At 33.9% G+C, this 15,460-nt stretch overlaps 1 protein-coding gene across 1 annotated transcript; it reads right to left on the minus strand.

The window, feature by feature from the left end:
* Window positions 1-1,108: 1,108 nt before the first annotated feature.
* Window positions 1,109-4,093, minus strand: LOC122607542 (zinc finger A20 and AN1 domain-containing stress-associated protein 8-like). The gene is made up of 2 exons (XM_043780535.1): window positions 3,856-4,093; window positions 1,109-2,006 (listed from the first exon to the last, which is right to left on the minus strand). The coding sequence occupies exon 2, from the start codon at window positions 1,991-1,993 to the stop codon at window positions 1,463-1,465; it is 531 nt and encodes a 176-aa protein (XP_043636470.1). The 5' UTR covers window positions 1,994-2,006; window positions 3,856-4,093; the 3' UTR covers window positions 1,109-1,462.
* Window positions 4,094-15,460: the final 11,367 nt, after the last annotated feature.

The following is a 15,460-nucleotide window of genomic DNA, read 5'->3' on the forward strand; positions in this document are numbered from 1 at the left end:
GTCCAGAGTTCCTTTGCCAATAATATCGCCTGAGTTTGTGAGTAATGCAAGCTGAAAAGAGAAAACACGATAGCTGAATCCTTTACCGGGTGAAGTTTTCTTTACGTTCAGTATCTCTTGCAAGATTTGCAAGAGCATACGTCCTGTACTAACAAGAGTTTGACATCGCTTTTAACCCGTACACTTGTCCACAAGAATAGGTGGCATGTGATGACTGATGAGTTTTCAGTTTTCCATTACTGTCATTAGTAGTACTCCATAATTTGCTATCATTTTTTGATTATTAACTGGTCATATTAGAATTGTTGTATAGAAAAAAAAAAAGAAAAAAAGTTGATATATAATTCTTCATAAAATGGACCTTCAAGTTAAACCCCGTTGCAATCTTGTTATTACCTCCTTTAATCATATACCTAAAACCTAATCATATAACATGGTTTTGAGGCCAAATATCTACCGGGGTTTCCAAAGTCGTTTCTTTTCAATATAAATCTCAAGTTCACTGTCCAGTTTAGACAAAACCAGTTTCTAGTACTGAACACGGATCAGTTTGGTCAAAATTCCAGTATTCTTAACTTCCCGGTGCCGATCCAGTAAAGTCTGGTTATATCCCCAATAAACACCCCATCTGCAACACAGTAAATAAAGAGATTGTTACATAGACCTCTTTGCAACTGAAAACCATGGTTAGGCCACACTGGCTTCATCCCAATTAACACCCACATCCATGAAAATCAATGTCACAAATTGTTATACGAACCCCCATCAATTATCCCTCTCCAGCAGACGATAATACAAGCACAATCTACACAATTGATCGGAGATTTACATTTAACAGCTTGATCTTATGGAGCAACCAAGGGACCAACAAAGACTAGTAGAAGTTTACACACAGATTCAAGACATTGGTTTAGGCATACCTGATCAGGATTTCAGAATTCTCAACTCCTCCTGGACCCAGAGACATACTTCTAAAATCCAGGTGAGGCTATACCTTAAAAATTTTAAGGGCCACAAGTTCAAAAATCAAAACAAATGTTTCGAGCAAAAGACACCAGAGAAATTGCTAAATACGATTGATAGATCACCCCTCAAATGACATGTACCATTCAAAGAAATGCCATTAGGCATGCATCATTCTTGAGTGACAATGGAAGATGAAAGGATTCATAATGAGAACAAATTACAGATTTTAACATAAATGATATCCATCCATCTATGAAGTAAGACCATTACCATAAACAAACAAACACACACACAATAGAACCAAACCAACCCCTACCAATCAACGAGAATAAGTATTTTCATAACACTGGCAAGGTACCCCCGGTCTTTCATAACTTTCTAAATCAAATTTATAAAACAATCGACCAGAGGCACCTAAATTGGCAACTTGATACGCATGGATATAAAGACTTTTGAGTAGCAACCATATATCATACTCTGACCAGGTCATGTTTCTTCATATCTTATCGAGCTTTTCAGCTTTGACCACAGGATTAGCCTTGGCAATGGCATCACGACCAGCACTTCGGTAATCAAAAGGACACTCATGTTTATCAGAGTAGCGGTGAGCAGAGCAGAAAAGATTACCACATTTGCAATTGAAGCCGGTTAAACCAACCCGCTTACGGCAAGTGGTGCATCTACTGGGCCCTACCTTCGGCTTAGCCTCAACGACTTGGCTTGAGGATGAGTCATCAGACTGTGCTTGGGCTGGAACAACATTCAGCTCCACTGGTGCTGCTGATTTGGCCTTGGTGACATCGGTAATCATAGCATCCTTTCCGGTATCAGCAGTTCCTGAACCTGAACCACCATTGATGATATCATCAAAGGATGAGGCTGCAAGTTTGGCATTATCCTGCTTCAATATCATCTCCTTGTGGCACTTCGAACACATGTTCATGGTTGCTGCACTCCCGAAAAAGCCACAATTGTTGATGCAAAGAATTGGGCCCTCTGGAGCTTGTGTTTCCTTGGTAGATTCCATCTGTCAAGCGTCCCTACAAAAAATACGACTATAAAGCATTATGCAAAGTGCCAAAGACGAGTGGCATTCAGCAATCACCAATTCTAATTGATGATTATTTTTTTAACAGCAGCACCACTCCTTATCGAGCCAACCAGTTTATTTACTTCATCATAACCACACAAGGGAGCATGCAATGGAATTGGTTTTGGAACCATATATTGACGAGCCCATTTAGCAATTTACATTTTACAAGCATTTCAATGAATCAATTACCAAGGACAACTTTAATAATCTTTGTATTTGTAACATATGACTCGGAAAAAAAAAATTGGAAACAGTTAGATGCACATACAGATAAACACATAAAGCAAGTGGTTAATGAATGAAAATATAACAAGATAAAATTCTTGTATTGAATCATAAAAACAAAAAACTATTTTTCGATATGGCCTACGGTCAACTACTGAAGCTAAAACTTGGCTTCATCAATCACATAAGCAAAGATCAAATTATAATGCCCTTCTTATCCCAATGGATCCCCCAGCCAACTCAAATATACACAAGTGACCTGGACTTCCAACACATACACAAAAGCTATATTTAAAGGGCCATAATTCCTCACTAACCCAGAAACAAGATTAGATAAAATCAAGCTAAGCTCATCATTAAGAGATAATACGAAATTAACTAATCATGAACAACATAATTGGCATACGGGTGGTCCGGCAATATTTCACTAAAGAAGGCTAACATTCAACTCCTGCAAGCTTCAACTCTCATTTTCCATACGATAAGACAAATTCGACCAATCATCAACGGAAACAAAATTCCTATTACAACTTAACTTGTTGCAGAATCCTATACATATAGATATATCTTACTATCTGAAGTTTAAGTTCCCAAAAATTCAGTTCAAACCAATCATTCAGAATAAGAAGCTAATAATAATAATAACATTAAAAAAGATCATAACTTTTTAACAAAGAACACGAGAAAACTTTGCAAGTAAGCAAATCCGCAAAGATAACAATTTTTTCATGGCAAAGAAAGAAATGTACACACGTCTCTAACCTAGAAGTCCACATATTCAACTTTTATATATAGAACTTCGAATTGTAAAAAAAAGTCCAATTATTTTATATACGTAAACACATTAATCTATAATCAAGATGCACAAATTAACAACCATAAACTATAACAATACCAATAATAAACCATAAAAGTTGCACCAAGTCATAAAATATAACACGAAATGACCCAATTACGAAACAAACACCAATATCCTATTCAAAATTTGCTCGGTTTCTATACCCGACTCTTTCCGGCCCGAATTAAATGTCCACGGCGAAAAAGCTTAAGACTTTAGAAAAGCCAAACTCATTTTTCAATATATATAATGGCTAAAAAACAGTTTTTAATTTTTACCATACATTTCCAGAATTTATTCAAAATATTATCATTATATAAAATAACAAAAAAATCAACCCTTTTAATTAATATATAAATTAATTTTAAAAACCCAAGCTAACTTGAACAATAAGCTATTTCCAACAACAAAATCAATAATTAATCAAATATACGAATAAGAAATGCATAATTAACAAGCAGATCGTATATAATTTCACATAAAAATCAATATATATATATAATAATAATAATTTACAAACACATATATAGGTAAATAATAATTAGCTAATTAAGAAACATAAACCTAAAATTAAATTAAATTAAATCACAACAGATAATAACTAATCAAAATAATTAATATCGAATAATTTATTTATATGAACAATCGATCGATATAAACATCGATCTTAATATCATGAATTCATAAAAAAAAAAAAAAAAAAAAAAAAAGTAAAGGGGGAAATAGAATTCACCTGTAATTAAATAATAAGATTAAAATCAAATCGATTAGAAAGAAAAATAAGAATTGAATTGAAATTTGAAAATATATATATAAATAAAATTTGGGAGTTTTTATTTTTAATTTATATATTTTTTGAGGAGGTGGAGATGGTGGGCGATGGAAATAATTGTGAGGGCCGCAAGTGGTTCGACCTATTTATTCATTTATTTTATTTTGAATTTAAAATTTAATTTAATTTAAAAAGAAGGATTGATTGATTGATTTCTTCTTGTTAACGAAACCAAAACTTAAATAAAGTCGTCAGGCTGTATATATATTGGTAATTTAAGTCGGCGAGGCCCATATTTGGCCACTCTTTTGCCATGGTGTTATTTCTTTTCATTAAATCTTTTTTTTTTATTTATATCAACTTTTTAAAATTGGTCCATTTTTTCTATCTATATCTATATTTATCGCAAATTACCCGGTCTCTCCACATTTAACTATGTAACTTTAAATTATCTAAATTTACCCTCAACAATTACACTACCTTCACACACCTTATTCTTAAAAAACCAAAATTACTTTAAAAAAAGAAGAAGAAAAAACCCACACATACCCTCCAGCACCACAACCCATAAAACCACACCACCATCCTGATCGGAAAAGTCGTCGCCGCCATCCCCATATGCTTTTCGGTGTTTAAGAAGATTCGATTTATAATAAAGGTTGAAACATTGTTATATGGAGGAATCTTTATGTTATGATTTCGGTATTAAAGATAATTTTAGGGGTTTAATCATTTTGTTGCAGTATACGATATACAACCCATGAATTTGTAGATACATTTACTCAAGAACACGATAGCGCCAACTTGACCACTGCTTTTTCAGAGACAGTGCTGCAATGCGCGGGCATCCATCTAGTTTACATTTAATATTTTTAAAGTGTTTACTAGTTTTAACGAGGAACTAGATTTTTTAATTTTTTTTTATATATAAAGTGTGGATCATTTGCTCGCAACAGGGATTCAAGTTTACGTTGTCTTAACCGGTTTCGTGCTAAAAAATCCTTTCACCCTCAATACCTTGTATTTGGGTTTAACATCACCGAAAGACTTGCAAAGAACCTTGTACCGATGAGCTATTTGCTCATTGGTAGGTAGATTTATACTCATGTTAATGTTACTTAATATATGCATTGTGTATAAGGTTTCTATAATAAGTATTTTAATTCTAAATATCAAATAGTTTAAATATAACTAGATTATTGATCAGTGTAATATGTGAGGGAATACAATGAAAAGTATATTTAAAGTATGATTGATGTTAAGACATATAATATACAATTGATTTTTATTATATAAAGTTGTTTTATGTGTATATAGATGAGACATATTGACAATGTTTAATAACGTAAAATATATTTAGTAAAATACGTGTTTACGATTTCACACGGGTTTGATTTTGTTGTTTCGCAAGGTTTTGGGTCGGGTCACGGGTTGATTTTTTTGCTCTGCCTTGTTTCGGGCCAGGTTGCCTGGGTTTTGACAATTCAAGAACAAAAAACCCTTAAACTCGAGAACCGCACCAGACCCGCCCAAACCCAAAACAACCCGCCCGAATGGGTAATGGGTCAGGTCACGAGTTTGGTTATATTGTTTTGTTGGGTCACGGGTTTGCACAGATCGGGGCGGTTTTTAACTTGTGCACATGCCTATTGTTGATCATGATGTTGTAGCTATCATTCTAGGTGTCATGGACTAAAGTAATTAAGGTAGAATGCTTATGTTGCATTTACTTAAAAAATATGATCTGTACACTGTCGTTTTTGATCGTATAACAACAAATATGCTTAAGGTGTTATACTGTACGATGATATGATGCATGTTTGGTGATGTACGGCTCAAAAAAGTGTAGGAAAACCAACATCCACTTAAAAGGCAAAATGACTAATGTCATCTCAATTAAAAGAGTTATGAATCCGCGGGAGCTAAGATGATAGCCATCATCATCGTCAATAGAATTTGAAAACTGCATGACCTAGATCCTAGATGAAACAATTTGACAACTTTTAACAACATAAAAAAAAGACTAAAAAGTGTCATGATCCAGAAGAAACAAACAAAAAAGTATGTAAAGATTTTAGGAAGAAAAAAAATCTCTTAAAATCGTTATCGTTTCAAATTTAAGTTTATATGGTTTCAAAAAATTAAATAGTCAAAATGATTATTATAACAAAATTAGGTGTTGTTATTAAATAGTCTTTTTTAACAACCTAAAAAAAGACTAAAAGGTGTCATGTGTTAACGAGTAAAGAATTGTTTTTATGTTTTATTGAATGATATCAAATTGATTGAGAAGGCCTCAATTTATACAGGAAGAAATAACTCGAAATAAGGAAACAAATCAATTCAAAAAAACACTTGTCTTGGTGACCAAGTTGAGATCTTCTTTATTCGGAAATGATGACTGTGTTCTGATCCAATAGCCCTTTAATTTCGGAAGTGATGCTATAATTATGATCCGATCTTCTAACACTCCCCCTCAAGTTGAATATTGGGATTACCAAAATTTAACTTGCTTAGACATTTACGAAAGATAACCGTCCCCACAGCTTTAGTTAAGATATCTGCAATCTGATCTTCCGACTTTACAAATGGTAATTTAATAATCCCATTTTCAAGTTTTTCTTTGATGAAATGACGATCACCTCCACATGTTTGGTTCTATCATGTTGGACTGGGTTTTCTGAGATCTGGATAGCAGCTTCATTGTCACTCATAATTTTGATACTTTCTTTTGGAGCAAATCCTATTTCAAATAAAAGTTTCTTCAGCCATAACGCCTCTGCCAAGCCCCTAGCTATACCTCTAAACTCAGCCTCAGCACTTGATAGGGAGACAACTTTTTGTTTTTTACTTTTCCATGTAACAAGATTCCCTCCTACGATTGAGAAATATCCAGAAGTTGACCTTCGATTCCCTTTGTCTCCTGCCCAATCAACATTTGTATATACTTGAATTTGAAGGTGACCATTCGACTTAAATAACACTCCATGATCGGTAGTCCCTTTTAGATATCTGATAATTCGCAAAACTGCATCCATATGATCTACTTGCAGTTGGTGCATAAACTGACTCACTACTCCAACAACATATGCAATATCTGGACGAGTATGAGCTAAATAAATGAGTTTACCCACTAACCGTTGGTACCTGTGTTTATCAGCAAGCTCAGCTTCTGCCTTCATAAATAACTTTTGATTAATGACCATGGGGGTGTTCGCTGGTTTGCAGTCAATCATCCCGGTTTCAGCCAGAAGATCCAAAATATACTTTTTCTGACAAATAAAAATCCCCTGTTCTGACCTCTTAACTTCAATTCCAAGGAAATACTTAAGATTCCCCAAGTCTTTCATTTCAAATTCTGCAAATAATGCTTCTTTAAGCTTTTTAATCTCTTTTTCATCATTTGTAGTGATAATCATGTCATCAACATAAATAATTAAACATGTCACCAGATTTCCTCTATGATTGAGAAATAAGGTATGATCTGAATTACTCTGTTTGTAACCATATTTTTTCATTGCTATTGTGAATCTTCCAAACCAAGCTCTAGGTGACTGCTTCAATCCATACAAGGATTTCTTCAACTTACATACTTCTCCCTGCTTGAAATCATGAGAGAAGCCTGGGGGAGCTTCCATGTAAACCTATTCTTTTAACTCTTTGTGTAAAAAGGCATTTTTTACATCAAACTGAAGAAGAGGCCAACCTTTATTTGCTGCTATTGAGAATAGAACCCTTATTGTATCTATCTTTGCAACTGGAAAGAAAGTTTCTGAATAGTCAATCCCATATGTTTGAGTGTACCCTTTTGCTACCAACCTAGCTTTGTATCTTTCTATGGCACCGTCTGGTTTATATATGATTGTATAAATCCACCTACATCCTACTGGTTTCTTCCCTTGTGGTAAAACACATACATCCCATGTATTATTTTTAATGAGGGCATCCATCTCAGTATCCATGGCATCTTTCCAATTTTTTAATTTCAAAGCTTCTTCTACTTTTGACGGAATTGATTCCGAATACAAGTTTGCAATAAAAGCTTTTGCTTCTTCAGAAACACTTCCATCTGCAATGTTGGCCATTGGATACTTAGAGTTTCGAGGAATTCTTTCTGGAGAGTATCGTTTTGCAGGTATCCCTCTAGTTGACCTGGGAGGAAGTACATACTTTTCTAGGGTTGTGGCTGCTTCTTCAACCCTTACTTCATCATTTGTAGAGTCTTGTACATTATCTGAGACACTATCATTATTCAAAGAATGACTAGAAGTAGATTTACTTACCTCAGATATCAGGCTCGGGATTGTATGTTCGTTGACACTTTGAGGAGAGGACTATTCTTCATTCACTGGATCGCCTGAAATGTTTTGTTTTTCTTGAGAATCTAGGACTGAAGTATATCTTAGCCAACCCAGTGTGTCACTATGTTCCTCACTGTGTTGCGGGGAGTAGAAGTATTTAGTTTCAAGAAAATCACAATTCATCGTAGTGAACATACGACGAGTCTTTGGATCATGACACCTATATCCCTTTTGAGTGACTCCATACCCTATGAATACACATTTTTCAGCACAAGGATCGAGCTTATCACGATAAGTTTTCGGAATATGAACAAAAACTGTACACCCGAAAACTTTGGGCGGAAGTGTGAGAGCTGGTGGAAGGTTATGATAGTTGGCAAGGGTTTTCAACGGTGTTTTCATGTTTATGATTTTTGTAGGAAGACGGTTGATCAAGTAGGTGGCAGTTGCTAGAGCTTCTGGCCAAAATTTTTTGGGAACATCAGATTCAATTATCAAAGCCCTAGTCATTTCTAATAGAAGCCTATTCTTTCTTTCAGCGACACCGTTCTGTTCAGGCGTATGAGGACAGGTGGTTTGATGAACTATTCCTTTTGATTGAAAGAAAATATTCATTTGAGAGTTCACATATTCTCCACCATTATATGTTCTAATAACTTTGATAGATTTTTGAAATTGAGTTTGAACCATGGTATAAAAAACGGTAAACCTATCATACATTTCATCTTTATTTTTTTAAAAATAAATCCAAGTAATTCGAGTGCAATCATTAACAAAAATCACATAATATTTGAAATTTTGACCCCCAATAACTGGAGCAGGACCCCACACATCTTAATGAACTAACGAAAAAGGGTCTTGAACTCTAGTATTAGTGGGTTTAAAGGTTTGTCTGTGACTTTTGGTTAAAATGCATGTCTCACAAGAAATTGATTTATTTAAAGGAAAAAGTTTCGGAAACAAGGTATGTAAATAACTAACTGAAGGATGTCCCAGTCTTCTATGTCACAACCAAGCTTCCCTTTCATCAGTTCCATGAGCCAGCATTCCATTTCCATTTTCAGTAACTTCATCAATATAATACAGTCCTCCTCTCTCAGTGCCACACCCAATAATTCGTCCCGTCCTGATATCCAGTAAAAGACAAAAATGTGGATGCGTAAGAACTGAACAATTAAGTTCTTTTGTCACATAACTTATTGACAGAAGTTTATGTGACAGAGAAGGGACATAAAGACAATTGGTTAATTTGATATTTTGAGAAACTTTGACGATTCCACCATTTTTAACATCCATTTTTTGCTTATTTGCAACTTCAATATGAGTTCTTTTGGGTTTTGAAAAAACTGAAGAATCGGTTGGATCATATGTCATAGTATCGGTGGCACCACAATCAAAAATCCAAGACCCATCGGGTTTTTTATCACTAGATTTAGCTATATGGGCTTTCCCTTGCAGCTCATATTCATTCGGCCCAAATAAATTCCCTCTTTGTTCCTCCGGTGGGCTTAACTGAATCGTCCCATGTGACCCACCACTATTTGGTCCACGTGACTTACATATTTGTTCACCAGATACAATGCATTTACATATGTATTTACATATATATCTATTATTATTGTATGGAAAGTGAGATCGAGAGAAATTAAGGCCACATGATTCAAACCCTTTTTTCTCTTTACCCGTGACCACCGAAAACTCTCCCCCTCTTTCACCCACTCCGGCCGCCGCTACCCCACCAAACCCTGTCTCCGATCTTCGACTGTCGTTTTCTTTGGTGGTGCTAGTCTTGGAGGTAGGGGTGATAGTGTTAGCTTTGGTGAAACTTTTCTTGATGCCTTTTTTGCTTGCCGTTTTGTGGCCATCAGTCCACCAATCGGGATATCCAATAATCTCAAAACACTGATCTTTGGTGTGTTGATACATGCCGCATTCATCACACTTTAAGTGTGATTTATCATCTTGAACAGATTTCTTCATATTTGGGCGGTTGTATCCTTTTGATGCAAAGCTTGATCCTTCCTGATATGTGGCTGGTAACCCGGCGGCGATGCCTTTTGACTCTCCGGTGGTTGCTCCCAGAATATTCTGGTGAACGGCCTCTTTTCGAACAGTAGCATAGGCGGCTTCCGCCGTTGGTAGCGGATCGATACGAAGAATCTCTCTCTTTATAGATTCGAATCTTCGATCTAATCCATTTAGAAATTGAAATAGTTTCTGTTCGGATCTAATCTTTGCATATGTCTTATTATCTTCAGTACACTTCATGGGATTTGGATCGATGCGATCTATTTCACCCCAGATACCTTGTAACGAGATCCAAAAATCTTCTAATGATTTTTCAGATTGCTTGATTTCATTGGCTTTGACATGAAGGTTGAAGGCTTGTAACTTGTCTTTGCCGCTACTATATGTGGTGACCAAAGCATCCCACAGTTCTTTGGAGGTAGAATATTCGGTCAGATTTCCGGCAATGGTTAGTTCGATGTTTTGTATGAGCCACGAGAACACTATCAGGTCCTCCTGTTCCCATATTTCATATTTTTTTGATGTTGTTTTTTCTGGTGGGGAATCGGTTAAATGGTTTAAGAGATTTTTTGATTTTCCACCAATGGCCACTCGGATCATTCGAGCCCATAACGGGTAATTTTGGCTGTTGAGTTTGAGGCTAATTTGTAGATTGTCGGAAAGTTTTGGGTTTTGTGGCTGGTGATTGTTGTTTTGCAGTAGGTTTGCTAATTGAAGCATCAAATCGGAACTTGATTCTGGGCTGCCGGTTCCGGCCATGGTAGCTCAGATTTAATCGGGTGATTTTGATGATTATTGTGTAGATGATGAGCCCTAAACAGTTGGAAGCTTTGATACCATGTTAACGAGTAAAGAACTTTTTTTATGTTTTATTGAATGATATCAAATTGATTGAGAAGGCCTCAATTTATACAGGAAGAAATAACTCGAAATAAGGAAACAAATCAATTCAGAAAAACACTTGTCTTGGTGACCAAGTTGAGATCTTCTATATTCGGAAATGATGACTGTGTTCTGATCCAATAGCCCTTTAATTTCGGAATGATGCTATAATTCTGATCCGATCTTCTAACATCATGACCCGAAAGAAACTAACCAAAAAGTACGTAAGGATTTTAGGAAGAAAAAATATCTCTCAAAATAGTTATCGTTTTAAAAAATCACATAGTCAAAATGATTATTACTCACAAAATTAGGTGTTGTTGTTATTAACCACAATAATTTATCATCATACTAGTAAAGGTTTTGGCAAGACCTAGAAATGTTAATAGTAAGGTATCACAAAATTAGGTGTTGTTATTAACCACAATAATTTATCATCATACTAGTAAAGGTTTTGGCAAGACCTAGAAATGTTAATAGTAAGGTATCTATGTAGCACCGAAATGGATACGGCAAATGGGCACGGGAACGATACGGGAATGGGGAACGGCAAAACTAAATATTTAGGATACGGATACGGCAAAGATACGGCAATGAAAAATTTTAAAAATATAAAAATATATTGATTTTATATAGAGAAAGACTTGAGACTTGTAAAATTATGTATAATTGTATATGTATAGTTTTATAATATATGCTTGATGGTGACCGGTGATAACGGATTAAAATTTTACCAATCAATTTTGGAATAGAAAAAGCTTGATGGTAATCTCAATTGTATGTAGGGGGTTTGTGTTTGGGGTATGCATATTCGCAAGATGACCATCGTTTTTGGAATAGAAAAAGCTCATTGAAACCTCAATATTAATTAGATACGGCATGAAAGTTTCATAGAAACGTTTCGGTATATATGGAAACTTCAAGGAAATATTTCATACGTATTTCGTACGAGTTTCGGCTCCCAAGGAGTTTTCGAAACGAGTACGCCGACCTGTTTGAAGTTTCGGTGCATCATAGCTAGGTATCATTGAGCTATTTTGCTTGACATATCATGGACAACAATTAAAACATAATTAGATCACGTCTAAAATAAAGCAAGGAACACAACTACCAAAGCGTTGATATCGTAAAGGTGTATTCTAGGCCAACCTTAGAGGAAAAGTAGATAACTTGCAATTTATGTCAAGTATGACGTCTTATGTTAGTATTTAAAACTTGTTACCAAGTTTGAAGAAAACATTCATCACAGGATATTTTTCTTTATGCACATCCATATAAAATTTTAAAAAATTCAAGGGTAAAAAGTTGATGAAAACTGCAAGGACAATAAACATATTTTTGCCTAACCTGACTCACAGTTCAAGCCGATTTTTTTTAAAGCATCAGAAAAGAAAATTTATCTATACTATTAATCGCTATTTATACAAAAAATTTACTTATATACAGTAATTGAATTCGTTAGGAACTTAGGATCATGGGTATTTTTTTGCCGGCTTGTAATCCTGTAGTGATCCTTATATCCGACCCTCAAACAAACCATCACCATTTTTATAGTATGCAAGTGCAAATTTAAAAAACATTTCTTGATAATTTATTTAAGTCGAATGAAAAAAAAATAACACACATTTTTTTGAAAACTATTCCCAACATATGTTAAAAAGTTGTTATCCTAGAAATTTTCAACAGATAATACAAAAAAGTTGGCGTATGTATTCTTTCTCAACACTGTATCAAAATTTAGAACAAACTATTCATACAAATAAAGAGACGTCACAAAATTACACGAAGTAGAAATGAAATTATATTGGAGTAACCAGTGGCGTACCCAAAAACAAAAGTGACTTGTAACACATATATTTTTTGGAAAATTTCATATATATCCTATTTTAAAGACATAATTACATATATGTCTTAGGTGCAAGTTTTTAATGCATAATTACAATGCTTTTAAAGCATGCTTTGAACATATATGTAATTATGTCTTTAAAATGGGACATATATGAAATTCTCCCTATATTTTTTCATTAGCCTTGTATCGGCATAAAGTAACGATAACAACTAGATTTTTACGATTTTTAACATTTTTTTAAATGACTTTTGGCTATTTTTAATGGATTTTACGAATTTTTGACACTTTTAGTAGTTTTATTTATCATTTGGTTGTACACATACATTTTTTTAAGTTTTATTAATAGAAACATGTTTTAAAAGTTTAAAGTTGGTTACATTAACCGGTATCCTATATTTATTTGAACGGTAGCACAAATAAAAAATACATCATCTTTCAAAAAATCTGAAACACATGAATTTAACGGATCCGTAGTCCGGACTACCCCTCAATTCAATGTGGTTCCAACCCTGGGAGTAACCATAAGTTGATCAAAACACGTAAATAAGCACCGAGTGCAAAGACGGTACCAAAAAAAAAATCTCTGATGGGACAAAATTAAAAAATTCTTAAAATACAAATATAAAAGGGGTCAAAATGTTAGAAACTTATAAGAAATTTTTTAAAATCGATGGAAAATTTAAAAAATACACAATAAAATCTAAATTTTGATAGGAGACATTTGTCCTTTTTGCCCCTATGTGATACAGCCCCGACTGAATGTCATAGTAAGTTAGCAATGATGGGTCGTTTAGAAACACAATTAATAAATAAAAGATATAAAGTATGAAATTAGAAAAATCTTATAATAATATATAAATGGTGAATACAAATGATAGAGAAAATGAAAAATTTTAAACTTTGACATAAAATAAACGTAAATAAAAAGCAATAAGCTAATCACTAGAAAAAAAGGAAAACACTTCACTTAAAAAAAAAAATCAATTATACTTATTAAAAATTCAATTAAAATGTACGTTTATGCTTGTGTCATAATTTCAAGTCAGGGTAAATTAGCTTTTATGCAAAGCTGTTAATTAGAGCTTTAACTTTTCTCATAGATATTTGTCATAGTAGTTATCTCTATTAGCTAATAAAAAAAATCATCCCCTTCCCTGATAAATTTTTTCTGCCTTTAAAATTACTTATTTACCTGACTTACCTTTTTTGTTTTTGTTTTTTCCTTTTTTTGAATATTTCACTATTTATAAGAAAGACAATACTTATGGTCAACATCTTCACATGCCACAACAAATTGGCTATTAAATTCATTCCTTCAATTCCTACGCCTACATACAAAATATTTAGAATATAATATATATTGTTTTACAATTTACTTTTTACTTTTTAGTTAGTCTTCATGATCATTTTGATTACGTTATACGAGTAATAATATAATCTATATCTATACTCCCTATTTAAACAAATCCCCCTTATTAATTATTTTCTGTCTTTGAAATACCTTATTTGCCCTTGTATATTTTTTATTCCCAAAATACTCTATGCACCCTAAAATCAGTCAAGCTACTGTCCCTCTTTTGTAACCCTCAATTTTGTTGACGCTGATATGGAAATTACTACCATCAACCGCTGTCACTTCCGCCCACCGCCGCAGTATACCTCTGTTGCATCGTGCGGGTATCCACCTAGTAATTGTAACTTAAACGTCAAGATTTAGAACAAAACTAAAATGAAAATAGTAGACTTTTTCTTATGTCCACCTTTTTGAAAGGAAGTGAAGGACCTGAATTTTGTTGATTTAAACCCAATTCCTAAACCCATTTCTAAATTAGTGGTAACAAGGTAACAAACAGCCCCTAAACCCAAATACATCATAAATTTATCTTAAATCCAAATACATCATAAAATTAACTAACTAAATACTTGATTAACGCATGCTTTGTAGGACAAAAATGTCAACATCCACCACTCTATTTCTCATTTTCTCGTATCATTTTCATAGCAAACACATATTTTAAAAGTCCTCCTTAACATATGGGTGTTTTTTTCCTCAACTAAGGTCCATTTGAAGATTTAATGGTTCGGCCATCTCACCAACATTTGAATTTTTCTAATCCATTTTTATTACATTCCATCTTGAATCTAAATTCATTTTGTTCGATAAAAAGTACAAGCTTTTGACAAACTGATATAAAAAAGTTACAGAAATAATTTTCTGCAAAAGTTAAAGTGTAAGTTCCCATGTATAATCCTCATAGTCATAAGAAACAAAAGTGCTAAACTCAAATATGTAAGTTCACACAACAATGAAAAAAGTTAACTCGGCATTAGCTGTAACACCCCGTCAAGGCGGAAACACGAGGGTCATATACTAAGCACAACACGACATGGAAATTATATAGAGTGAATCTAAATGCATAAAAAGGATCAAGTAATTCATGCGAACCATTCATAAATGCAAGTAACCGGATCACACATAAGCATAACCCCTATTCGGGAAACAACG

This window comes from Erigeron canadensis, chromosome 7 (assembly GCF_010389155.1).
Source record: "Erigeron canadensis isolate Cc75 chromosome 7, C_canadensis_v1, whole genome shotgun sequence".
Classification (NCBI taxonomy): domain Eukaryota; kingdom Viridiplantae; phylum Streptophyta; class Magnoliopsida; order Asterales; family Asteraceae; genus Erigeron; species Erigeron canadensis.